At 36.8% G+C, this 26201-nt stretch overlaps 1 protein-coding gene across 7 annotated transcripts in view; it reads left to right on the forward strand.

Moving 5' to 3' along the window:
* Positions 1–26201, forward strand: part of MARCH1 (membrane associated ring-CH-type finger 1) — a 190031-nt gene that overhangs the window by 137653 nt on the left and 26177 nt on the right. For 5 of the 7 annotated variants that reach the window (XM_014945444.1, XM_014945420.1, XM_014945436.1 and 2 more), the window contains 4 exons: positions 972–1022; positions 13801–13880; positions 14152–14892; positions 25965–26145. In XM_014945444.1, coding sequence (XP_014800930.1) covers positions 972–1022; positions 13801–13880; positions 14152–14892; positions 25965–26145 — 1053 coding nt within the window. The remainder of the gene's footprint in view (positions 1–971; positions 1023–13800; positions 13881–14151; positions 14893–25964; positions 26146–26201) is intronic. The other 2 variants (XM_014945464.1, XM_014945457.1) reach the window with 1 other exon arrangement.

The raw sequence follows: 26201 nt of genomic DNA on the forward strand, positions 1-26201 counted from the left end.
CAGCTCTCTCAGCCTGTCTTCGTAGGAGAGGTGCTCCAGCCCTCCCATGTTCTCCCCTGCCTCCATCCTGAGCAAATAATTTAACAATCTTGTACAAATGAAATCTAGTTCAACCCCTTCTAGGTAAAAATCAGTCTTGTTTGTATGAACAGTTCACCTTAGTGTTTGAACCTCCATTCTCTCTGCTGAGAAAAACATTTCTACAACGTTCTTAAAATATGTGTATTTATCAAGGGGTTGAACATTATTTCTGAAATATCATTTACCTTTTCAGTGTAAATGAAGCTGAATCTGGTGCTGGGTAAATGTAAATACTGAACAAATCATTGAACCGCTGATTCACTTCCTCCTTTGATTTGCCAGCACAAAAAAATGTTGTGCTGTAGAACTGTAGCTATTCAATATATACTTTATTAATGGATTTCAACCTATGGTGTTGGTTTGTATGTGTATGTGGGTAAGAGGGGATAGAGGCACAGGTGTAAATTCAGCTATAGCTATGACCGGTTACTATTTGTTATCTCAGAAGATGTCTGGCCAAGAAGTCATGTAGTGCTGGTTTAATCTTCCTGAAAGGACGAATACAACTTTTTCAGCAGGGATGTGTCTGGTCTAACTAGGTGAATTTTCTTATTTGTCATGAAACATTCCTGTCATACAAGAGTACCAGTTTGCATCACAGCAGGAGCTGTGATGATCCATTAGTCTTTCACTCAAAATGTTGTTTAAAAAAACCACACAAAATAAAGTAACAGTGACTAAGTGCTAACTTTTATTTATTACAGAATTTTTTAGCAATGTAATTTGTATGAATATTGCAATAATTTATTCATTGAGCTGTCTTCCATTGCACAGTCAGTAACCAAACTGAAGAAAAATAAAGGAAAAGAAACTCTGTGCACTCAAAAGATGACTTCTGAGGTAGAATTCAAATGGCATAACTTTCTTTATCTTTTAATTTTGTTTTTCAGAATGACAAATCCCCAGGGCGTTCCACAAGTCGATCAAGTAACATTTCAAAGGTATGTGAAATCTATTTCCTTTGTATAGAATTTAAAGAAAACTAAGTTTATCAAATATAGTACAGCACTTTACTACATTTAACTATATATGCATCTTCTGATATTTTCTTTATAAACATCAGAATAAGTTTTTACTGCCCAATGTTATGGTTTCCATGTAAAATCTATCTTAAAGTATAAATATGCAATTAGTTATTACTGTAATAATATGTGTGATAATGATAAGTAAATAACAGTTGCACTTTTTGCACCTGCTTTCTACAAGTACTTAACGTTACATTAAAACTTTTTCTTAAGATAGACTGACTGTTTGATTTTGCTCCCTCTGCCCTACCCAAATGCTAACAGCTGTAATGTATAAAGCTATGAATGTGTCATCATTTTGGACTGAATTCCTTTTATAGGGATTTATGGTTCACTGCAGCCAGGACTTTATATCTAGATGCTTTTTAGTTTCTAGGAAACCAAGAAGGGAAAACTGTAGGGAGAAGCAAAATGTGATTTGTACTGGAGTTCTTTGGTTTTAACCCCCCGTTTTTCTGTATTTTTGGTTCAGATGTGGCTGAAATCTATGCCAAAATGCCAGGATGTACAGGAGGTAAAAGCTAAAAACTCAGTAATTGTTTGAATCCCAGCCTAAACATCTGCCATGTGTTATGTTTGTATCTAAAGATTAAATATTTTTCCATCCAGTGCAAACACAATATCCCTAGGCCCCTTCTCCACAGTATTATTGTCGGTAGGGTACACCCTGTAGGGTGTCTGTAGGGTACACCTCTGTTTTCTTTTCAGAGCTGTAAAAAAAAAAATACTGTGATTTCTTAAAGAAATATGTATATGTTGGATTTTGCTCTTCTAAGAAGGAAAAAAAAAATGCAAGGCAAAAGACGTACAATGCGTACAATGTATCCAGCCTGTTGAAGGATGTGGGTGAACCTCTTCCTGACCTCTTGGCTATTTTTAAAAAGCATATAGTTGTAAACTTACAAGCTTGATCCCGGCGTATATGTATTATTTTCACTAACAATTTAAAGTGCATGTATGTAGTTCTAATTATCGTAAATCTATGCTGATTTGATATTACTTTTTCTGCTTTTTTAAGTCAGTTTTACACGTTACATTGTGACACAGCATAAATATATTCACTGACACGACATATGGCAGTGACATTTATTTTGAAGTAATTTCTGCAGAAATCACTATAGGTGCATATTAGAAAGGGGTGCTTGCATCTTTCAAAGTAGTACATTAATAAGCAAGGTTTTCAGGCATGCACTTAATCTGTTTCTGATGTATAGCATCATTCATTCTTTCGCATCAATTTTTCCATGTGAAGCTACCTGTCAGTGAAGCTTTTCAAATGCTGAAAGACATTAAATTGGAAAGCCAGTTTCCAGTTTATTGTTGGCTTCGAAGTGCTTTTCTTGTAAAATGGGAAGGTATATGTGTATGTGTACATAGAAAAGCGAACACTGAACTTTTCAGCTTAATATTGCCTGGCACAAAGTAATATTAACAAATATGGCACCTCAAAACAAGATTGGAAGCTTCTAGGGCATGTAAGCTATATATCAAAGCAAGAGTTGAGTTCTCTGCAGTAGCAGATCTTGCACACAACAAAAATTTCAATTGACAGAAAAATTAGAAATACTTTATCTAGAAATATAAATTACACTAATCAAAATACATTGTTTTGATTTTCCATCTCTTATTTATTTCATTTGCCTGTATGAATAAGGCAAAAAGGGTCAAATAGATAGTTACATTTTAACAGTTACTGTGCATTGTGTATGCCTGCCTTGGTTGTGTGTGGGGCTCCTGGTCCAGAGCAGAGTAGATGCTCCCTGATAACACTGGATTTTGCTATATTTGATTTCGCAAACAAGGTGTTACAAAGATTCTGCAAATACAGATTCATATTTCATAATGCTCTTAAGTTGTTTATTGGGCAATTTTGTGTACTAGGTACATTAACTCTGAATTGCGTGGTATTACAGATTAAACTGAATTGTTGAATATTGAATATGTCTTATCTAGGTATAATAAGAAGGAATGGCTTTGGTTTGTTTGTTATTTACCAGATACTAGTTAGAATATACCTATTCAATCTATAGATTTTAAAAGCAAACATTCCCTAGAGGGGCACGGGGGGGAAATCAACACTTCAGTTTTACCATTCACTTTTCCTGTTCATGAACAGAACAGTAATTTAGCATGTTGCAAAGATTTTCTTATCTTGCATAGAAGTTTCTGGTAAGAATGTCAATATAAAACTATTTTAGCCAAATGAAAGGACAAAACCTAAAATATTTAGATATGATTTCAATATGAAATTATTTGTAAAGTCTATTGTAATACATGTTACTAAGTGAAAACATTGGCTGGCCAATACGTTTCTATACATGTACTATGATAAAATAAAGCCAACTGGAATATTTACAAATCATTTTTATGTCACCAAAAAATTATTTAGCTCTACCTGTGAAAGCGATTTTTTTTTAAACTTGTATAATTGAGTATTTCATCAATATGGCAGGAGTAAGGCAAAATCCTGCAGTTTCATTCTGTTAACATGACTCAGGACTGAATCAAGTACTATTTTGTTTGTGGGTGAGAGTACCTGAACAGTGAAAACTTAGTGCAGTCAGGCTATAGCTCCCACTGCCCCTTGTCCACATAAGACACTGTGCTTTACCTCTTCTGCCCTTGGCACTCCCCTCCTGTGCCAGCGCCAGTTTGCTCGGTGGGTAGGAGAGAGAGCGAGCATTTGCTCAAACTAATTTGCTGATCCATCTCTGTGTTCTTTTCCGGCTCATTACTGTGACCTTAAATATCCTGCTTGTGGGGTAGCCACTGAGTTAAATACAGGTTTTTGAAAGTAATTTCATGTCATTTTGTACTCTAACTCTTCCATACTCTTCCCAAATTTGTCTGTCTGTTTCCTGACTGACTGACAATGAGCTGTGGCTGTCTTCAGTGAATAGCCACCCAGGATATTAATTCATTCTCTCCAGCCTATACATCAATAAAACTGCCCGGGACTCTGAAGGAACTGCTTCAGTTGGTTTTCCAAGCAGAGACAATTAGGAAAATGTAGCAGTGTCTGATTTCTGCTGCACTTCTGGTAATAACATAGATTTTTTTATGTAGAACCAATAAATCAACAAACAGGTCTTCTTGCCTTGTGCCCTGCTAGCACTGGGGGTAATAGATCATATTTGGGACTGAGCTCTATTTCATATCATCTCGTAGTGACAAAGTGGAGCCGTAGTTACTAAGTAAATTAAAAACTTGACCTTGTTCACTACGTATTTGTTGCTGCTTAGTTCAGTGCACTGTAGATTTTTCAGTAAACTTATTATATCTTCCTAAAGATGTGTATAATCTAAGAGAAAAACTAGTCTGAGAAGGATCTGGTGGATTAATTTCTTTCTGTTGTGGTTAACCAGTGGAACAAATCTTGTGTTTGAATTGAGGTCTGTAGAGGTTATGCTTATATGTGTTTCTGAGGCTGCCTGGTTACATTAAAATGCTTTCTGGAAGAAATTTTTCTAACACATTGTAATTATCTTTCTGCATGTTAATTATGATTCAAGAGCTCCTTAGAGAAGGATACTCTCTCAGCAGCAAGATTTTAAATTCTCTAATGGGATCTTTGGGCTCACTTTTCAGTGCAGAGAAACTCAGGCTTGGAGCAAATTGCCTGATTTTTGCTTTGGCTCAATTGCTTCTCAAAAGCCATGAGCAGGTGGTAGAACAATTTTTATTTACAAGTCTCTGAAGCATCCATCTAATAAAACTCTGTTGAGTTACATCAGGAAGAAGTGAGGTAATCAGTTTGGAATATTCAGTGTGATAATATTCATTGGTCTAATTTAGAATATGAAAAACAACAGAGAAGGGGAAGAAAGTACTGATTTTATGATATGTTTATGCAATTTCTAAACTGATTTTTTTATGTCAAGTTGGGGTCCTCTCAGTAAGATCCAAATGAAAACCAAAAACCACCAGCTTGTCAGAGTAGTGCCTGCTAAAGTTTTAGATGAAAAATTTATTGTTGTCTATTTGTTGATTGTGCATTTGAGCTACGCAGTTTGTGATTTTGAAATGTATTTCACAAGCTGAACATCAATTTATGTAGTATGTAATATAATATGTTATCCTTTAGAATTATACATTTCTGTTTAATTTCTTCCATAATAATTGAATGTTCTTTCACATGGGTTTTGATATTCTTTAATTTTTCATGCTGTCTCACACAAGGTGAATGTGTGAGGAGTCCTGTATCACAGTTTGGGTAATTTACACAACTCGAAGCAGAGCTCATTATGCATTTTTTTCAAATGGGTAAGAATACCACCGTGTCTTTGGCAGTGATATCAACAGAGAATGCATAGGATCTTCTGCCTGAATTATTGTAAGCACAAATGGTAGGGCTTATGGTGGAAAAGGCATAAGGGAACTTAAATGTTCATCATAGAATACCAGGGACCCCAAGGATCACCTGGTCCAACCTTTCCTGGCAAAAGGACAGTCTATACAAGATGGCCCAGCACTCTGTCCAGCTGAATCTTAAAAGTATCCAATGCTGGGGAATCCATCACTTCTCTGGGAGATTGTTCCAATGGCTGATTTTTCTTACTGTGAAAAATTTTCTTATCATCGACTTTGATAGCCTGAAAGAAGATTTTAGCACCTCCAAGATACCTGTTGCATGACTGAATCCTAAAGAGCAATTGCATGACCCCTTGCATTTTGCTACAGGGGACTCACTGCTACAAGTTGATCTTGTTATTCTTAATATTCTTTGCCAGTTTCACACTAATCATAAATGACAATTCTTTTCCAGATTGCCATGGTGGTTTTTTTTCAAGAAAACATGTAGTTACATCCTTTCCAACTGTATCTTCTAGATTACTGCAATGAGCAACTGAGAGAAAACTTAGAGCTTCCAAACAAGAAAATAAACCAAGAAAAAAACAAGTCCTTGCTCTTGTAAAGTGTAAAATGTCAGCCTTCAAAAGTGCTGTTACAGTGAATAATATCCTGTATACAAAGCCGGCATTAAAATATGAGTGTAAATGTTATGTTAGTCATCTAAATGATTCTTCTTGCTCATAAACAGAATCATTAATATCAAAGGTGAAGGCTAACTTGGCACTTAACTCTCATTATGATTCTGTTACTGTAAAAAACAACAGCACAAAGTAAACAAGTTAGTGAAAAGTATTTTGTTCATCAAAACATAAAGCAGAGAAAGGCAAAAAACTAGAACTAGATACGATGGCATAATAACTATTGCTGCACTTTTTTTCCCCCCTTAGATGTAAATATTTGATTTCTTTTTCTAGAGAATACTTTGTGGTTTGTCCATGCAATTTATCATTTATTTACAATAAGCTTAACAAAAGACTTAACTACAGAATTTACCTGATTGTGCCTGAAATTTGAACTTCTGAATAAAATCACATAAAATTCCTCTCAGTTCCAGGGGACAAAAGGTAGAAAACAATACATTTTCAAATTATTCTTGAATACACTTGACCTGTTTTAAACTCATGTTCTAATGAGAGGGGATACATACAAAAACATGTATGTATACAATAATACAGATTCTATTTTATTAAATCACAATTCTTATCAACAGCTTATTCTGAGTATACCTAAATGTGCCACATCAGCACACACAGTCAGAACTGCATGTGTGTTTGAAATGTGTTAAACACCACAAACTTCATGTGTTTATACAAGCTTACTTTGTGTGTAATGCCTATATATAATTTCCACTTCTGTAAATACATGGTGTTACCACTGATTTCAGTCCTATGCTATGATACGCAATACAGGTGAAATAGTTTTCAATAAACATGGTATGCAAGTTATGACAGATGCTTAATGTTTAGTTTTCAACAAGAATTATGATCTGTAACATAACTACTCCATAGGTACTCCTGGAAATTTTTATATGGCATTTATTTCTTCACCGTGGCACTCAGAAGCACATTTCAGGTCTTTGTCCTAAAAATAATATAATTAAGCAAACTTTATTTTTACAGTGATACAAAATTATTTATTGCTGTACTCTGAGGTTCCTTGTGCTTCATAAAAATATGGTGTCCCCAGTTTTTCATAATGTGTTGTCAGGCCTTCACTGTCTTTTGGCTTAGTCATTTCAATAGTCTTTCTACAGCTCTTTTGCACTGGTGCGTTTAGGTTTCTCGCTTCACAAGGGCTGGAAACCAAATACACACCAGAGTAGAGTTATTCAAATATAATAGTGGTATCCTCACACATGGTACTTCATCCAATCTGTGTCTGTTATAGCCCATCAGCCCAAGTGAAGAATAGGATGAGTGTGTGCACTTGCATACATATGGACTAGTGGGAGAGTGGCAGGAATGTCACATGAATGAAAACTGTTTAGTATATAGAAATATTTTTAGGCTGTAATTCTTGCTGATAGAGGGATATGTAGAAACAGATGCCCTTTTCCAAAGGGAAAAGAAAGTCTAAATGGTGTTCTCTGAATACTGATCCTGACTACCTTCAGAAATAAAATCCTACAAAATCCAGTAACAAAAAAGATACACATTTTGTGTTTCACCTTTCCTACAGGCTAAATTTGTGTTAAGCTCCTTCCAGACAGTCAAAAGCTGCTGGCTTCAGGGCTCTGCACCTTTTGTGTAAAGACCAGCACATCCTTTGTTTCAATTGCTTACTCTGCGTATTTTTTTCTATGAACTGCAAAACATTTTTATTAAGGAAATGATAATGCCTAGAAAGATGTATCCTTGAAGAGAACCATGAATCAAAAACATTGCATTGCTGCAGCACAGAGATTTTTGCAAACTATAATCCGTCTGATAATTCAAAGTTTAGCTAGCAGTGCTACATCTATAGAAAGAGTGTTTTTTTGATTAGAACCTCTACCTTTAAAACAAAAGTTGACAAAGATCAGTAAGACAGGAGAAAAGAAATTTAAAAGCTTATTGAATCTACAAGTCAAGTTTGTAATTGGTTTTGTTGGTTTCATTTTTTAAATAGTAGGATAGATTTGCCACTTGCAATTTTACTTTGATGGAAAGTAAACCTGCTGTAATGATTTAGATTTCAAACCCTTTTCTAACAGATTCGTACTGACTTTCAAAGGCTCTGAATGGTATTGCTCAGCAGAATTGTGAGGATATTTCCTCTACCTCCTTATGTGTTACTTTTCTCTTTATTCTTTCTCTTCAGAGGCAGGAGGAAGGAGGACAGGAGAGAAAGAAAAGGATTAGAGGAGAGATGTGCAAGAAATAATTTTCAAAAAATCTGTGAAAGAATATGTAACAGAAATCAAGTTACCAATTAATTTAATGCTGTAAAGCCTTCAATCAGACTATAGTAACTTTGAGCACACAGCAGGAAATCCATCATAAAGGACAAAAAAAAATAAAAATGAGAAAACCCCAACAAAACGAAGAAACCCCCTTCTCCCAAACCCATGTACATAAGTTTCAGTTGCCATCAAGACACTCTTTGTAAGACACACATGACTTGGGTCATTTCCACCATGTTTTTGATCTTATTAGATCTGAGAAATTATCCAAATAAAAGTTTATAATGACAGGTGTTTTCCATAAAGAGTTGCATTGTTTACAAAGCAGAATTTTTCAGATCAAAATCCACAGACTAGATCTCCTGCTGAGCTTATTGCCATGCAAACTGTCATACACTTCTAAGGTTATCCATTCCTTGGTGTGCCATTATTTTAATAGGATAGAGCTTCAGCTTTTTAACTAGATTGGTTGATGGGATCTGGGGGGATTCTGTGATGCATCACTTTTATAAAGCATACCTAGGACAAGAATTGTAGAATCAGAATACCAGGCTGGAAGGGACCTCAAGAATCATATGGTCCAACCTTAATAAAAGCAGGGTAATAGAATTAGAAAAAAAGCATTTGTCATATTCCCTGTCTGCCCTACCTTCCTTCAGTTTTCTGTGACTTTGTACTTAGGCAGTGTTGTTAAGCTGAGCAGCTTTTGGAAATGCCTTCCTTCTTCAGAACAGAGGTATTAGAGGATTCATTAGCCTTTCTGGTGGTATCTGTGAGGCCATTTTATAGCAGCTATTTGTTACGTCTGATTTGTTATTTTAAAGCTTAACTTCATTCAAATATGAATGGAGTTCCACTTGTGGAAGGTGCTTTTACTCAGCTTTTGTCTTAGGTCCAAGTAGAGTTCTTTTATCTTCTGAAGAAGAGCACAACTTGACTCGTTCTTAGACTAGTTTCAACTTGCAGTGTTAAGCAATAGATGGCCAGTGAGGACTCTCATTTTTGTTACTATCTGGAAAATTCTACTGAGCCTGAACATCAAAGTAAAGACAATCTTGATTTGAAATTCTTACTGTTTTCATCAGTTGAACTTAATTCTGTCCCCTATTTCTGTCTTTGCAGCAGTCTCTTAACAGACATGTATGTGTGGTATTAAAAACCCTGTGTCAGAAAAATTATTATCATCTTGATTGTCCAGAAAACTCTGTATTTACCAGTACTCTGTTTGAAAAGCATACTACCAAATCCTGTTGAACATATCAAAAATAATTGTGGATAAGTGCTCTGTCATGTCTGTAAATTGAATTACATATCCTTGACAAGAAAGTACATCCAAACTGTCCAAGACAGCAGAAGGTGGTGACTGGGGATTCTCTCTCTACTAACAACCTTTTTGAAATGCCAAACTTAATTAGCTGGAGTTGGAATTATCCCTCAAGCATGTTCCTTGTGTTGATGGCATAGAGAAATGGGCTGACTTGCTTATAAATGAATTGTCAGACAACTTTATTTTGAATTACCACGTTTAATTACACTGCTGATATAATTTGCTCTGATAAAATTAGTGCAGTGCTTGTTTAGTTTTCCCATTCCAATGAGCTGTACAATATAGCTGTCTGAAGTAGACATCTATTCTAGGAATACTGTTCTTAAAAAAAATCATTATTCTACCTGCCAAGTGGAATTGGAGTCCACAGCATCAATCTGATCTCTCTATTCAACAAATACAGTATCTCAAAATATTCAGTGTGCTAAATAGCAATATAGCAATGGGACAGCAATTATAGCAATAAGATCTGTGTGCTTGAGACTGTTTCCAACATCTGTTATGTATACAATCCCATAAGAGCTGGAAAGATATGATATGAGCAGAATATATTCAAATGAGCATGTTTTGGTTTGTCAGATATGCCACTAAAAGGATATCAGTGTTTTGTTGCTAAAACTACCAGTAAAGGTGACTGAAAATAAAAGAAAGCTTATATTATGAGCAGGGATGGTGGACTTGTTCAGTGCTGTGTTTTGTGGCAAGACGGTATTGCAGAGACTCCAAGGCAGCACTGTCAGATGAATGTGGAAGCTGTGCAGGGCAGCACTCGCTTGGGTTCATAAAGCCACTCTGCTGCTCAGAGGAAGCAAAATGCTGTACTGATACAAGTTAGATCCTTCTAGGATCTAACCTGGAACTTCCATATGGCTGTATTCTGTGCTCTGTAAATAGACCAACTGACAATGCTACTTTAGCTATCTTCACTGTGAGTTTGGACTTAAGAGAATATATATATATTTTTAAAAGCAAGAGCTTTGGATGTATAGCTTGTAGAGGAGGTGGCTAAGAGGGAATATTACCAAAAGAAATGAGGTAAGCACAGAGGCAGCTCTGGCAGCAGAGAGCACATGCAGTTTATACTGTCAGAATGTGGGTAGGGTGAAAAAGCAAAGGGAGTAGGCTTCCAGCTGAGTTGGAATTTACAAGTTTTTAAAAACAGCTTGAGTAGCTGTGAATGGTTATATTCATATGACATGTGGTAGCAGGGACAGACCTGGCATTAACAGGTCCTTCTACTCCTGTTTAATTTACAGAGATAAGACTGGAATTATTTGCAAAATAAGGCCCTCCAGTACCTGTGAGGTCCATAAGCAAGTATCAGATAATGAATATCAGAAACATTGACTTGGTTTTAGAAATCACTCCATCAATTAATTTTACCATTAAAAGCTATTTTAAAGTACATGAAAATCAAAATTTGCATTTAAAAGTTGTAGAAACATATTGAATTAAACTTGCTCATTGATAATCTGAATTATCTTGTGCGTAGTTTGGCGTGTTGGCATTTTTATGCTTTTTTTTTTTTTTAATTATGTGGTACATACGCTTTTTGCCTGTCCAGATGTCAGGTTTGCTCCAACAGAGATTAGACAAACAAGCGAAACGTGTTCATTTTTTAAAAAGAATTTGATGTAAATCATTTTAGAAGGAAATAAAGCTTCCTCTGCGTTATGTGCAACTAAACATAACATCATTATGGCAGTGCAGGGGAACTAGAAAGTAAATTTGACTGAGCAGGGCTGAAACAGTCCAGACCTCTTAATAGCTGAGAGTGAAATGTAAGATTTAAGCAACCAAACTGGTAATGTAATTTTTATCTTAAAATAATTAGATTTCCATCTGTCTCCAGTCCCAAATAATAAGTGTAAAAGCTTTTCAAGGAATTTGTTTTAATTTTTGGCTTGATTCCAGCCCTCTTAAGAACTGTCTAGCTGACTTCCTGCTTTAATAGTTGCCGAAAGTTTCTTGAATTTGTGCAGACCTACTGTACTGTTACTGGGCCAGCTTAGCCATTCTCCATATCCCTTCAAAGGGTAATGCTTAAGGCAAGGTGATACAAATCCTGCATTTAAGGCATGAGGATGACCTGACCACTGCTTAAGGTCAAGCCGAACCCTTTTAATACACAGATCCCGAAAGAAGCAATAGTAACAGCCCTGCTGCTGTGATGGGAAAAAAAGAAAAGGGAGTTAGGCACAGGGCGATGAGAGCTAAGGATGAATTCAGAAGTCCAGACTCAATTCTAGGGCTGGATTTCTTCAGCAGTTCCTTTGCCTGGAGTTTTTCAGCAGCGTGTAGCCCACTAGCATGGCTCTGGTGCTGATATATACATATGTCCTCATTAAGTAGCTTAAGGTATGCCTAATCACTTAAAACCAAACACAGAGGCTGAGATGCAAAAAGATTGTATACCCAACCATACCTATACCATCTGTTTCTAATGTGTATGTAAAAACAATTCATATTCCTTCACAGTACGTGTAATTGAAATGTGCCTTTTGTAGAAAAAGAGATATGAAATCCAAACAATTTCTCTCACAGATACTCGTCCTTTCTTCCAGCATTAGACTGTAGACATTCTAATGTTTCTCATTTCATTTTCATTTTCATATGAAGAAAAGATATGAACATAAGGATTGTGCCCAAATGCATTATCAACTTAATTTCTTATGTTGGCTTAGTTCTTATACCTCTGAGTTTCATTTTTTGGAACTAGTAGTAAAGAATTAGTGATGGTTTTTGTGTTGTGATATTAACACATCAAGAGGTAAAAAGGATTACTTGAATTCCAAAAGCTAGAAGATCATTTTCATGCAAAAGCACCGTTCTTAAGTCTCAGCTGGTATCACCTTAAAAGCAAAAATGCACATAGTGGTGACTGATGTTTCCAATAGATCTATGCATGGAATGTAATGGGTATTTAGAACCTTGGATCAAAGTGAAGTGTCAGCAGTTACTTGCTATAGTTATTTATTTTTGCTTGTACTATTAATTTTCAAACTGGCACCACAAAAATGTCGGTGAAAGGTGAGCTAGAAATAATTTTAATTATGGACTCTACGTGTGACTGAATTTGATTTGCTAGTACAAAAGGTTGGGATGACAGCCTTTACATCTTTGTATTATTTGTACCCTTGCTTAATAATCATTCTTCCCCTGCACCTGGTGCATGATCTTGTGGAACTCCTAGGCTTATAGTATTTTGTCTCTATTTAGTAGTGATGCTCACACTGGGATAGGGTTACTTACTAAAAACTTATGCCCTTATCAGCTAAAGGAAGGTCATAGTATTAAGAATGATTTACACTGAACCCTCTCCCCACAATACTGTACCTCGTGAGAGATCCTGAAGAATCACAAAGCTTTGGATTTAAATTTGGGTTCTGTACAGCTATGCTGCCAGTAGATTGTGAGGCACACTGAAATGGTTTGCTGTTAACACCATCAAAATGTTTTCAGTGGAAGTATTGAGCAACTGCGCCTGCAATTTGTAGCAACAACCTTATGAGTAAAATGTCACATACTGAATGTGTTTTATATCTCTCCTGCTGTTTGAGAATGTGATGAGCTCTTGTAGAGATGCAGCCTGTACTTTGGCCTTCTCAGGCTCATCAGTTTAACGTATTTGAGCTCTTCTAGAAGATATGATTGCCTTGAAAACCTTTTAAAACAGACTTTAATTTTCTCACTGTTCCCTCAGTCCACTCAACATAGGTTAGCTTTGTGCTCTTCATCACTCAGCATAATGTAAATGCACTTCACTCCATTTTGAAGGGAATCATCATGGTTGTTTGATTGCATGAAATAAAAACAACACCCTTTCTCATCAGACATTTAAAGTAGATCAAAACCAAAATGAAAATTCAAATGTTGAAAGCTGCTTCCTCAAACAGTGACAAAAAGTAGTTGTGAGCAAATGAGAGCTGAAACATTTCAGTCATATTTAGTTCCACAAATAGGTTTTGCTTTTGGTCAGGCTTCCTGTATTTTGTGAGCTTGCATGTGTTCAGCAGAGCGCTATGAACAGCAGCAGCAGTTACTTTAATTTTGTAATCATGTGGCAAAGCAGTAAAATATCTGCAATGTATTTCATAGACAAAGATTCCAAATTATCTAACTTATTTCAACAGGCAAGCAGTCCTACAACAGGAACAGCTCCCAGGAGTCAGTCACGGTTGTCTGTCTGCCCTTCCACTCAGGACATTTGTAGGTATGTGCTGAGAAAAATATGTTCTAATCTGGTGGATACTTGTTAGTTGTTGTCTTTATTAAATAATAAGTAGCTATTGCTTCTGCTTAACATTCATAATTTACATGGACTTTAGTTTTCACCTCTCTTTGTTTTCGTTCTGTTTTTGCTTTTCAGTCTCATGTTTTCCTATTAAAATTCATGTTCTCATTTTCATCATTTTTTGTGATTTCTCTCTTTCCACCCTCCCTTACCATTTCCATCCCTTTCGTTTGCTTACTGCTTTGACCAGATCTACTACTTTGCATGATTTGTCAGAAGATGAGCTTGAACATGCAACCCCTGTCGTGGTGCTGACCCCTTCTAATAGGGAGTCTGGTAAGAAACAAGTAAAACGAAGGTTTAGGCGGAAAAGAGAGACTGGAGACAATGGTGAGCATACAGAAAAGCAAGGAATGGGGAAAGACTGTAAAATGCATCCTGAGCCTGCCAGATCCAGCTGGAATGCATCTGATTCATCATCATCTTCGGATGAGAGTCAGTGGGCTCAGGCTAGGAGGAGAGCAAGAGAAAAGGCCAGAATGCCCAGGAGGGGAAAAAGGAGCAATAAATCATGCAGTAACCAGGATGGGCCCTCAAACAATCATGATGTTGAACTTGTCACTTTGGGCACAATGGGGAAAAAGAAGCAAGAGGTATCTGATCCTGAGAATCCTACTTTAAATCGCCACCGAAGAAGGGTTCCAAGGCTTAAGGAATCACAGTCTTCAGCATCATCTCAGGAAGCACGGATTTCCTCAAGAAAATGTGGGAAAAGCAAAGGGAAAAGCTACTACAGAGATCGACAGCCTGCATCTTTCCTTAGACACAATAAAGATACAAAGGACTGCTTTGCAGAGGCAGGCTCCGGCAGTGATGCTCTGGCAGCCCCAGATAACGGAGCACCCGCTGGGGCAAGGCCCGGTGTGACTGATGCTGTTCAGAAGCCTCCAGTGTTGTATGATGACTGGTCTGATGATTTAGAAGTATGCAGGTTAGTCCCTAAAAAGAAAGATTTAGCATTCTTAATAGGAATTTCTCACTGCCATGGGCTGAGTGCCCTTCTCCTGTCTGCTTCTGTCACTGTTTCTCAGTAATAAACTGCTAGGCAGGCCATAAAGAATAGTACAAAAACCTTTGCTACAGAGAAGTTAGCATATCTCAGTCTGAAGATATGCTTCTCTGATTTAAAAACAGTGATCCTACAAGGGAACTAAATGTTTTTATTTTCTTCATTTTTCTTCATGAAGACAGACACACTGTGTCCTCTGGCAGAGTATTACTGTGTTTTAAATCTCCAGCCAAAGGCAGAGAATGAGGCAGAGTGCCAGATAGCTCAATGCAATGGGATATGGAGTTTTTCATTCCTAGGTGATCAGTTCAAATCCAGCTTTGGTCCCTCTTTGTCATTTTTCATTGGTTTACATGAAATCAATCTATGGTCTTGATTCAGTGTCCTCTAGAGGTATTATTACCACAGCAATCTGATGGATGGTGCCTGCAAAACACCCTTTCCAGCTGGGCATAAGTTGTACAGGACTGTGAACTGCTGAACACCTCTACACCATGAAAGTGTAGGGGCTGTTAGTTTGGTATCCATCACAAGGACTGGAATGATACAAAGTGTGATTGGGCAGAATAAGCATCAAAATAAGCTTTGGGAAAGAAAATTCAACACCAACAGTTCTCTCTAGTTCAGAAGTTCAGGCTTCTGACAGTCTGATACCCTTGGTCTAAAGCACAAAATCAGAACGTGAGCGTTTTTCCCTGGAAATGAGAGCAAATGGGCCACTTCTGAGCTAGTATCTGAATTTGGAGTAGACAGCTGGGTGGACCTGAGTTACTTAATTTAGTGGTAAACGAAAATGCACCATCCCGTAATTTTAACAGAAATGAAACAAGTATTTTTTTTTTTTTTTTTTTTTTTTTTTTTTTTTTTTCATTTCCAGGACTTGTGATTAACAATCGTAAGTACTTATGAAACACTGATGGCAAATGTGTCTTTGTAACTTACCAAGATTCTTTTTCTACATTTTAGCTTAGTGGCAGAGGCGCCACAGTGGTTACATTCTGTCTATAACTGTCTCATTAAAATTCCCTGACTAAACATGCACGTGCAATTAAATTGAGAGCAGTGTGATAAATGTATGGAATTTTTTTTTTTTTTTTTTTTTTTTTTTTTACTTTTTGTTCTCTCCAAACTTGTGAGGCAGCATTGACTCTCATCTACAAACCATAAATGAGGATCAGGCTTAGTTTCTTTGTTTGGTAACCCAAAACTTCTCACTTTTCTTTGCTCGGAAGAAATTTGCATGGAAATGTAAACAATCAGAATGAGGAAGTTCACCATGCCACATCATGCAGTTTCATAGTATACTTCAGCCTAGTAACACACTACAAAGATCCTACTTTTAAAAAGAAAAAAGATAATGTGCAGGCATTGTGCTTTTTTTCATAGCAGGAGATATAAGCCATTACTAATACAGCTAGTGCTATCCACTACTTATTACACTTACCAAGTAAGAACAGACATTTGAGTTGTCTGACCATTGTCTGTCATGATAGTTTAAGATTCTTCAGAGCAAAGTCCATCTGTTTTTGTACATCAGCTTGTACATCAGGTCCCTGGCTTGGGACCTCTTCCCCTTACAGAAATGCAAAGAAACAGCAACAGTGGTAAATAAGTTATATATTTTTTTAAGCACTTGAAGTATGTCTACATGGTATGATGCAGAGATGTGCACAGACAACTACCTTAACTAATCTTCAGAGTTGTCTTAAATTCCTGAACCACCAAGCCTGTGTGTATTGAAGATTCAGTGTAGTAGGCACAGTACATATATAATAAGACCATTTAATCATTATTAACTGAATATGAGCTACCCAAAAACTGAAATAAATTATTTCAATATGGATCTTTACACAGGCTTAACTATACTTTGTTAAACAAAAAAAAAAAAAAAAAAAAAGAGAGAGGAATTAAAGTCAAAGTTTTGTAATTATCTCATGTAGCTTAATCCTAACTGTTACCTAAGTCCCTAAACTTAGGCTTTGCTTTCAGATGGAAAAGCGGACTACAGTTTATTATCTGTCTTTTCAATCCATTCATTTTTATTATAATCAGTTGCACTTTTTGAAAGACTTGGAGATTGCTTTGACGATGGACTTTTTGCGTGTGCATGCAAACTTTTCAGCTAGGCTCTTGTTCAGTAGAGAAAGGTTGAAAACTTTTGATAGGTGTGTATTCCTGAGCTCACTGTCAGCAGAAATGATCTTTGAACAACCAGAGTTAAACTCAACGCAGCAGATAACTTGGCCTGTTGTGAGAATTTGTCAAGACAGACATAATTGCATTTATCTTCATGTCAGGTGTAAGGATGTATTTTTTATTGTAATTATTAGGTGTGTTGTACTGATGGTAATACATCTAGGAAAAACACAGCAAAATTAAAGCATGTTAATTTTTCATAGCTGGTAAATTGTCTTAATCAATTTACAGACAGCTGAAGAAAACAGAAGACATGCTTATACTACAGATGCAGTATAGACTGTAGTTTCTGGTTTTTAAGGTAGGTCCGGGCACTTAATTGACCCATAATCTGTGGCATCCTTTTCTTCAGACTCACAGTCTTGTTTCTGATACAAAAAAAAAAGAATGACATTTCAGTGCAGATGTGCATATCTATGGTAAACATTTTTCTGCATGCGAAATGGAAAAAGGGATTTTTGTGATGTTTGTTCTAAAGCTGGAATTAACATAGCTGGTTGTGATGTGGAAAATTCATTTTCTTGAGATGTTTTTTGAAGCTTTTAATCCTAGGCATTCATGTCTTCTAGTCAGTGTGACAAAACTTGCTGAGAGGAATGGCTCTCACCTCGATAGGATTGTGTAGAAATCGCAGAGGAACAGGGATCTCAAACACCTCCTGGTGCCAGTTATTTTGTCGTTAAGCGTTTGGCTTTTTGGCTTTTTGTTTCCTTTACTTCCTCATGAATTCCTGGCAGTGAAACACATTTGTACACACACGTAAGGCTATGAACAGTTTCCTTAATATGCATTTCCTTCATGAGCAGGAATGTGACAGGACACACCCTGTTCTTGCAAAAGCGCAGTAGTCACGTGGATAAAGGATAGTACCATGGCACAATAGGTACTCCCACTAGTCTAACACAGGCCTCTTGGTCACTTCAAGTGGGACATTTCCCCTTCTAGTGTCACTGTTTCTCTATTTCCAAAATGAAGCAATGACACAATGACATGACACCAATGATCTTTGCAATCTCTTCCTTGAACCTATTCCTTTCTTCTGGAGTCCATTAGAAGGCAAATATTCTGCTTTTTTTTTTTTTTTTTTTTTTGTAGGCTTTCTAAATCATACAGTTAAATAAAGTGGAGCTTCTTGCTATGAAGAAAAGGCATATCAGAAGTAGCATTTTGAATTTGTTGAACTCCATGAATGGCTCTATATGCAGACAGGTAAAGGAAGGCCCTCATTTGAGGAGTAAATAGAAAAGTAGAGCATACCAGAAGGCTGGTAAGAATGAAGAGAAGCAGTAAAAGGAATCATGAAGTTGATTCATGAAATCTGCAGAATCTACTTCAAGTATAATTTTTTAAAATCAGCTTTAAAAGGCGAGTCTGTTAATTAAAAACCCATTATAAACTTTGGAAAAGACTAGAATGGATATTTCTATGTGTTAAGTCAATCATAGGTTGGAAGAGATAGTGTACATTGCACTTGACAAGAGGCAATATGATTACGTGGTTTCTCTCTGTGGAATCAAGTTTTGAAAAAAGGTTGGTGGTTTGTTTTTTTTTTTTGTAATATTATTAGCGGGACCTGCAAAAGTAGTATTTTGCATGAAAATACTTACATCCTGAAATATTCGTGTAGTAGAGTGCTCACAAAATCAGCAGACAGAAAGCCTCTTAGGAGGAAACAAGTCCTCATGGACTTAACAAAAAAAGAGAAAGGTGAACAGAAGATATATATATATAGGCTCAAATACTACCACTGAAATTTAACACCCATTTGAAATATTTATACTGAAACTATGAAGTTGGATGCAGTAAATAATTTAAACAGTAGTGCAAAATATATGGACTTGAAATACCATCCAGAGCCCTCAAAAATCACCAAAGACTGGAGGACGCTGAACTGCCAGACTAGTGTTCAGCTGAAGAGGGTTTTTAATCTGTTTCTTCCTGGGATATTAGGGCCTTCCTTGGGGTCTCAGGATGATACATTCCCTAATTAGGAGCCAGATTTCGGAACCTTAGCTGCATATTAGCTCCTCATATTAGGAGCATGTTAGCTGCTCACCCCTTCCTTTTAAAGAATTGTGACTGCTGCTTTCTACAAGGTGACTTTCTGATAGGAATCTCCTGCTTTTTGAGGAATCTCCTCCTCTGTTTGATGGTCTAGTGGTTCATCAGTCTTTGAAGCAGTATGAAATCCTGGTTAATTCTATTCTTCGCCTGATGGTTCAATGCCCCATCTGTCACCTCTTTAGCCATCTGGTTACGCAGTCTCTTTTGGAAGCTCTCCATGATTCAGAAGGATGCAAGGAGACCTGAAACAAGGCAAGCATGTCTTTGTTGTGGTTAGGGTCACTTATCTGGGGGAGAACTGAGTCCTGGTTTCTGCTTCTTTTTCTCAAAACCTATTTGTATTTTTAATACAAATACGTGAAATATCGCCACTTGCCGCTGTAAAGTTTGGGTGAGAGGAAACCCTTGGTTTTAAGGGTCCTGTTACTGAATATTTAGACCTTGCAAATGATATGTAGGGAGTTTAATTACTTAAAGCTTTGAGTGTCACTAGGCAGGTGGGAAGAAATCTAAATCTTTTTTTAAGATGCAGTCCTTAGTTCTTTGAACTTTGTTCAGTGCAGTAAATCTTGTCTGACATCTGCCTTGAGTTGCGCTGACAGTGCATCTGAGGCAGGAATTACTTGTAACTCTTTGGATAGTTAGATATCCCGTTTATCACCTATAATGGAAGATCAATAGAAGGACAAGAAATGTTGACAAAGTAAAAGATTTAGTCTAATGTTTTTTGCTCTTGGGTCTCTTACAAATTCTGATCATGTTCACAGAAATCAAGAGAAAGCTTTTCCAAGGCCATTATGAAATTCCACTGGTGTGGTGAAACATTTTCGGAATGTTTTTTCTTCTAGTCAGATAAAGGCAGCTGACTGTATAACATAATGGAAGGGCAGGAGTGACAGGGAAGAGGTATACAAATTGATTACATTCGGTGTGGAGAATTAATGTGCTTCATTCACACTGTGTTTAAATGGAGAGGTAGACTAATTTGTCATTTAGATTACTTTATGATTTAACAGTGGAAAGAATGGAAACGAGATTAAAAAAGAAAAAAACCTCCAAAATGAAAGCAAGGGAAATATGGCGTACAGTAGCCTATTGCAAGGTGAACATACTTAGTTAATGTAACTTCTTTTTTTTCCTCAAGTGATAAATTATCCAGGAGCAGAATTTGGTTTGTTTGTTTCTTTCTTTCTTTCTTTTTATGAATGAGTTAATTATTTGCTGTGAGATGTTCATAAAGTTGTTTGGTTTAATTTTAATTTCTATCTAAAATCACTGTAAGCACTTTAAAAATTGGTAAAAAAAGAAAAAGAAAATGACCTTTTTTTGGACAGGAGAATAGTTTTCTTAAGATTATCAGGCAGTGATGACAGAAATTTTGTGCATCTTTTTGCAAATGTGGCATTGGTTCCTTTTGCTCCAATTAAGATAACCTTTGAGCTCATAGTATTTCATGCTGTCAGTGAATAATCTGTTGAAAATCAAAGCCAGGGATTCAGTTAGTCCAACATCTTCCAACTATGCTGTTTCTCCCTGATTAAGCTCCCCTTAGTAATAGTGAGATATAGCAATGAGATGTACCTGCTGAATAGGGTAAGAATTTATCTTTGCATAATCATTATGAATCTAGGTATGGTTTCCAGGGAAGGTCAAGACTTTAACTCCTTTTTAGTCATTTCTCACCAAAAATAATATTTTTGGACTAGGCATTATTTTCCTTGGGCATATTTATATGGAGAAGATATTTTCCTCTTTTACTAGGGGGATTTGTTAAAGGTTTGAAAGCATTTCTAGTCTGTTGGTATACTTCCATCCCCAAGAAAATGACAGTATGGGGATTGGGCATCTGCATTAGTTTATTATCATGCTGTAGTTCACAGTGCATAGAAATAGCATCACAGGGGCAGCAAATGTGTCATAGTCACAAGGCAGTAGCTCCTCCTAATTTTGTCAGTGAAAGGGTCTGCATTAGTGCTTTAGTTCAGAGAAGGAGCCTGTTTTGAAGTACAACTGATCACCTTTACTAGGTGATCTAGACCACACTGAGGCTTGATCTCAGGGTTCTCTGACTGTATTCCTTTTGAGTGAAAGTAAACTGAAAGGTGTGTTCCTGGTCCAGCCTCAAATCAGTATCAAATCCAAGCAACTCCCACCAAGATGACCCTGATGTAGATACCAGGTTTTTAGCACCAGCTCTTTTTTTCAGTAGAATTGTACACTTCCACTGCAGTGCTTGTTAGCATAGACATAGCTGTATAGCACCCAGGAATATTAGAGAACAATACAATCTTTACATAATTATGCCATTTATAGGCCTTAAACGTACATCATTATCAGTATGCTCATGCCCCCATATACACTTCCATATTTGAAAGCCTCAGAGGCATTCCCCTATGTTGTACGTTTGTTAATGAAGGTAAAATTTGACCTGATATATTTTTAAGGAAGTCTATAAAAGTTATCTGTGCTATGTTACTGTAGGTATACCCTTTGTCTATATGTAATGGCCAAGAATCCCTGAAAATGTTATTAAGTACCGAGATGCAGCGTCAATCTCAAATACAGGATCCACTGAAAGAGTTCTGGTGATGCAGAATTATTGCAAACTCTTTTCCACCAGTGCTGCTTCTAATGATAAGGCTCTTATGTAGCTCGAGGCACAAACAGGGACTTGCTAATTCATTCTAAAAATTTTCTAAATTAAACTATTCTGTTTCTATTTGAGAATTGTTTTTTTGTACAGGGAACATATGAGAAATCTGCAACAATTTTATAAGAATTATCCAAAATCTTTCACAAAGACTAATTTTGTTTTCAGTTTAGCAATTTTTCCTTCAAAGTTTTTTTTCTTTTTGATAATTTTGTGCATTATGAGTTAACCTGATATTTAAGAGCATCCTTTAAAGATTTTTTTTTTAAATTTTTGTCTGATACATGCACAGTGTTGGGATAAATTTCTCTGTTTGGCACATGTATGTGCTGAAGGTTGTAGAAACAATTCTGTGCTAGAGAAGTATGTTTTGGATAATTAAAATACTGGCATATAAAGCAAAAACTTAAGCATAAGAATGACTGCACTGTTAGAGAATTATTTCGTAAAGTTTCACAGTGAACTTACTTTAAAAATAAAAAATATTCTGTGATTTCAATGTGTAGGGATATGTCTGTAGAAGTATATCATACACACACATGCAAATAATTTGTATATCTGAATCAGAAGTTCATCTAATAGCTTGTATATGCTGTGTTGTCTGGAGTAGAGATGACTTATAGAGCAAAAGCTCCTTTGAAGCCTTGTACATATCTCTTCCCCTAGACAAGAAAGGTCCTGTTCCCAGGCAGGAATCTTTAAAGCACTAAGCTGTCAAACCCACCAAAAAAAAGAAAAAAAAAGCATGCTCAATTTGTGACTATAAAGGGATTCTAACTAAAAGGATTTGGCCTAATAGCTGACTTCCCTCCCCTCCACTTCCAAATAGCCAAAAGTATTGCTCTATAATGAACACCATTTATCTACCAGAGGACTAGAAAGTTGAGAAAAGCTGAGTGTGTAAATACCGTAGGTGTGTCTGAGCATCTGAAACTGCAGCTATTAACCATGACCAGTGCTGTACTACAGCTTGTAAATAAATCAGTATGGATTTAGCAATGTTTTTTCTTTTCTTTATAATGTGTGTGGGGGGGGGTTCATTAAACTCAGTTCTAAATCATGTAAGCAAATTTTACTCTTGGGATAAGTTCAGCCCTATAAATTGTTGGTCTGATGGGTCAAAATTTTGAACAGCGGTGATCATGGGAAAATAGGAAACTAGAATGGAAGTTTTCTGCCTACGACCTGGTTTAGATACAGTTCAGGTAAGTCTGTCCTTTGTATCCCTACCTCACTTCTGTTTGCACAACATATTTTTCAAAACCATTATTCACAATTTATTTTCTATAATTTGTGATAATTATGATGCACTTGGTAGATAAATACAGCAAAGGGCAAAGAGGCACAAAATTCTGATTCACTACTTGTGGCTGAACAATATTACGAGTTACCTGGCCCAAGTCTTTAAAAGATATTTAAGCACTTAGCCAACAGTCTGTTTCAGTAGCTGTCAGGCACCCATGAATCTTAAAAGGCTGTGATTGTGAGTTTAGGTACCTCAAATTCCTTTTAAGCTAATTTCTTCTGGCTAAAAAAATAATGAAGAGCTAAATTGCACCAAAGAGCATTCAAGCTAATGGAAACCATGCCTTTGGTTATTTTCTTCGGACTTTAATTCCATTTGAAGTTTGTTTTTATACTCATTATATATTTCATGGTTATAAAGCTAGTAGAGGCCATTACATTATTTAGTTCAAGGTTCTGTATAATGTAAGTGCTTAATGTCACCTTGTTATTTATATGTTTAGCTTGCAACTTCTGTACAACAAAATCACAAATAGAACGTATAATTCATATAGTGTTTTTCTGTAAAAGTATAGCTACTGAAGAGACCTTCCATTCATTTCAAATTTGCAGTGTCACTTTATTTGAAGCTCCCAGTGGAGTTTTAGGCTTGTATTTTAGCTCTTAAAATAATTTTAAACAATTCTGGCAGTAGTGGAAAAAAGGCTCTTGGGTGCATAGCTTAGTTGTCTAATTTCTAAATAGTTTAAATGCTAAGCCTGTAAAATAAATTATGTATAGCTTGAATTTAAATGAACAAAGAATACTAGTTTTCCTTTGGGAAATAGCTTTAATTTAAAAAGAAAATGATGGTTTTTACGTACCTCTCAGCTGGGAATGCATTTGTTAGCAAAATAGCTATTTGGTGTTTTGAAAATTTAGTTTTGCTTAAGCTACAGGCTCAATAAGAAGTCAGCACACAGACAATTTCCATATAAGAGTTAAGCTGCTGATGCACCTAGCTTGGCTGGCTGAGTAAAGAAAAGACTGTAAATTGAGTTCTTGTAAAATGTGTCTCACAAAAAATGAATGTGTGCAAGATAGAAGTTGTGGGTATTTTCTTCTGCTCTCTCCTCCCATGGGGTATAAGATGCTGATTAGTGTACAGGAACCACTGTGGACACTGAAATCCTGGCTTTTGTGTACCACATTCCCAGAACTTCATTTTTTTGGCTGAGCTTCAGGGTTTTTCTGTTTGGTTGGGTTTTATTGTTTTTTTTATTTGTGCTATATTTCTAGCAAAGCAGCTTTGTTCTGCTTTCCCATTGTTGCAGAGTCATTTTCTCATGGCTCTAGGCTACAACATGGAAGAACAGTGAAACTGCTGGTTTTGATCCATGGATCTTTCACTTAGACATTGAAATCTCCTCCTCCCCTTGCTTGTAGACTTGGCAGTCTCAGTGCTGTGCTGTAGCCAGTCTTCTACCAGGTGTCTTTGCCAGGCTGCCTCCTGACGTGCACCAGGTCTCCTGGTTGCTTTCCTTGTGCTATGAAGATCAACCTTCTTCCCTAAGCTGGCTGGCAGGAAGAGAACCTCACCACAGGGCCCTCCCCAGCCTTTTTCCTACCCCAGTAACAGTGTGGCCACAGTTTTCTGCATAAAGGGTGAGTTATTCCTCAGATGTGTTCAGTCTCCTCTGCACGCACATATCTGAGGGTGCCTTTCCTAAGTAACAAGTTTCTAAGCAGTAAGTTTTGTTTGCGTGACACCAGGATCTGAGCTGTTGTTGCTACTTCTCTATTTTGAAATAACATTTCTCAGGCTTCAGCTTTTTTTTTCCCTTTTTTTCCTTTTTTTTTTTTTCCCCTTTTGTGCCAGTTTGACATTCATTAGAGTTTGAGTGCTTTGCTGTGTGTGTCTGAGATGGGGATGGGAGGAAGTTACTCTTCATTGAGGTGAACTTGATTCACTTCAGGTGTTTGGCTAAGCTTTCTGCTCACTGTAGAGCTTTCTCTGCCCTCACAGCGACACCTGCCAATAAAGCTGGTGTTCTTTTCAATGGATAGGTGTTTTCTTGATATGATCAGGAGTCTGCAAGTGGGGAAAATCACCAAGACATTTGGACATGTGTCCCAGAAGAAAACCATCAGCTTGTGATTTTAGGACACTGATCATTTTATGCAAAACAACAACATGAAAAGCTCTGTATCCCATTACAAGGTAACAATGGCTCTGGGACCAACCCCTACCATGGGGTCTGCTTACAGCTGTAGCTTGTTTTCCCAGATAACGCAGCTGTCTGCTTCAAAGGGACAGCGAAGGATGAAAAAGAGGAAGGACTATGACTTTTTAACACCTGCCTCCTGAAAAGTGTGTGCACTTGTGTGTACTCTGTGCCATATGTGTTACTCCAAAGGACTTAAAACTGTTCTCTTATTCTTTTAATTGTGTAACTCCAAAGAGGTATCCTAGGAACTTTTTTGTACTTTTCATATTGGATATTTCCAGTTTTGGGTTAGATTCTGCTAACTTTTTGTATTTTATTGGCATTACTTACAGACCATCTAAGAGCAAGCTCTAGTATTTTTCTTAAAGGTTTTGCTATACGTAAAAGGGAGAATCAGTATTATTTCTATTGATTCATTGTCAGACGACATAGCAAATTCAAAGAGAAATAGCTAAGAGAAATTACTAAGTGGTAGAAGGGAACAAGGCATCTGTTTCTGGGCCTCAATCTGAAAGGTCATACAACTTGCGTAGTATCAAGTCTGAAAATCAAAAATCAGTGTAAATAAACCAGTGGCTTTGCCTTGCTGCTTGGCAAATCCCCTCACTGGCTCTCGCTCTCCTTCCTGTCAGGATCTGTCACTGTGAGGGCGATGATGAAAGTCCCCTCATCACACCGTGTCGCTGCACAGGGACCCTGCGCTTCGTTCACCAGGCCTGCCTGCACCAGTGGATTAAGAGCTCAGACACACGCTGTTGTGAACTCTGCAAGTACGACTTTATAATGGAGACCAAGCTCAAGCCTCTTCGGAAGGTATGGTGCTTTTGAATTTAATTACCTTCAAGTGTCAAATGGCCAGAACAGCTGTG

This window comes from Calidris pugnax, unplaced genomic scaffold (assembly GCF_001431845.1).
Source record: "Calidris pugnax isolate Ruff unplaced genomic scaffold, ASM143184v1 scaffold15, whole genome shotgun sequence".
NCBI lineage: Eukaryota > Metazoa > Chordata > Aves > Charadriiformes > Scolopacidae > Calidris > Calidris pugnax.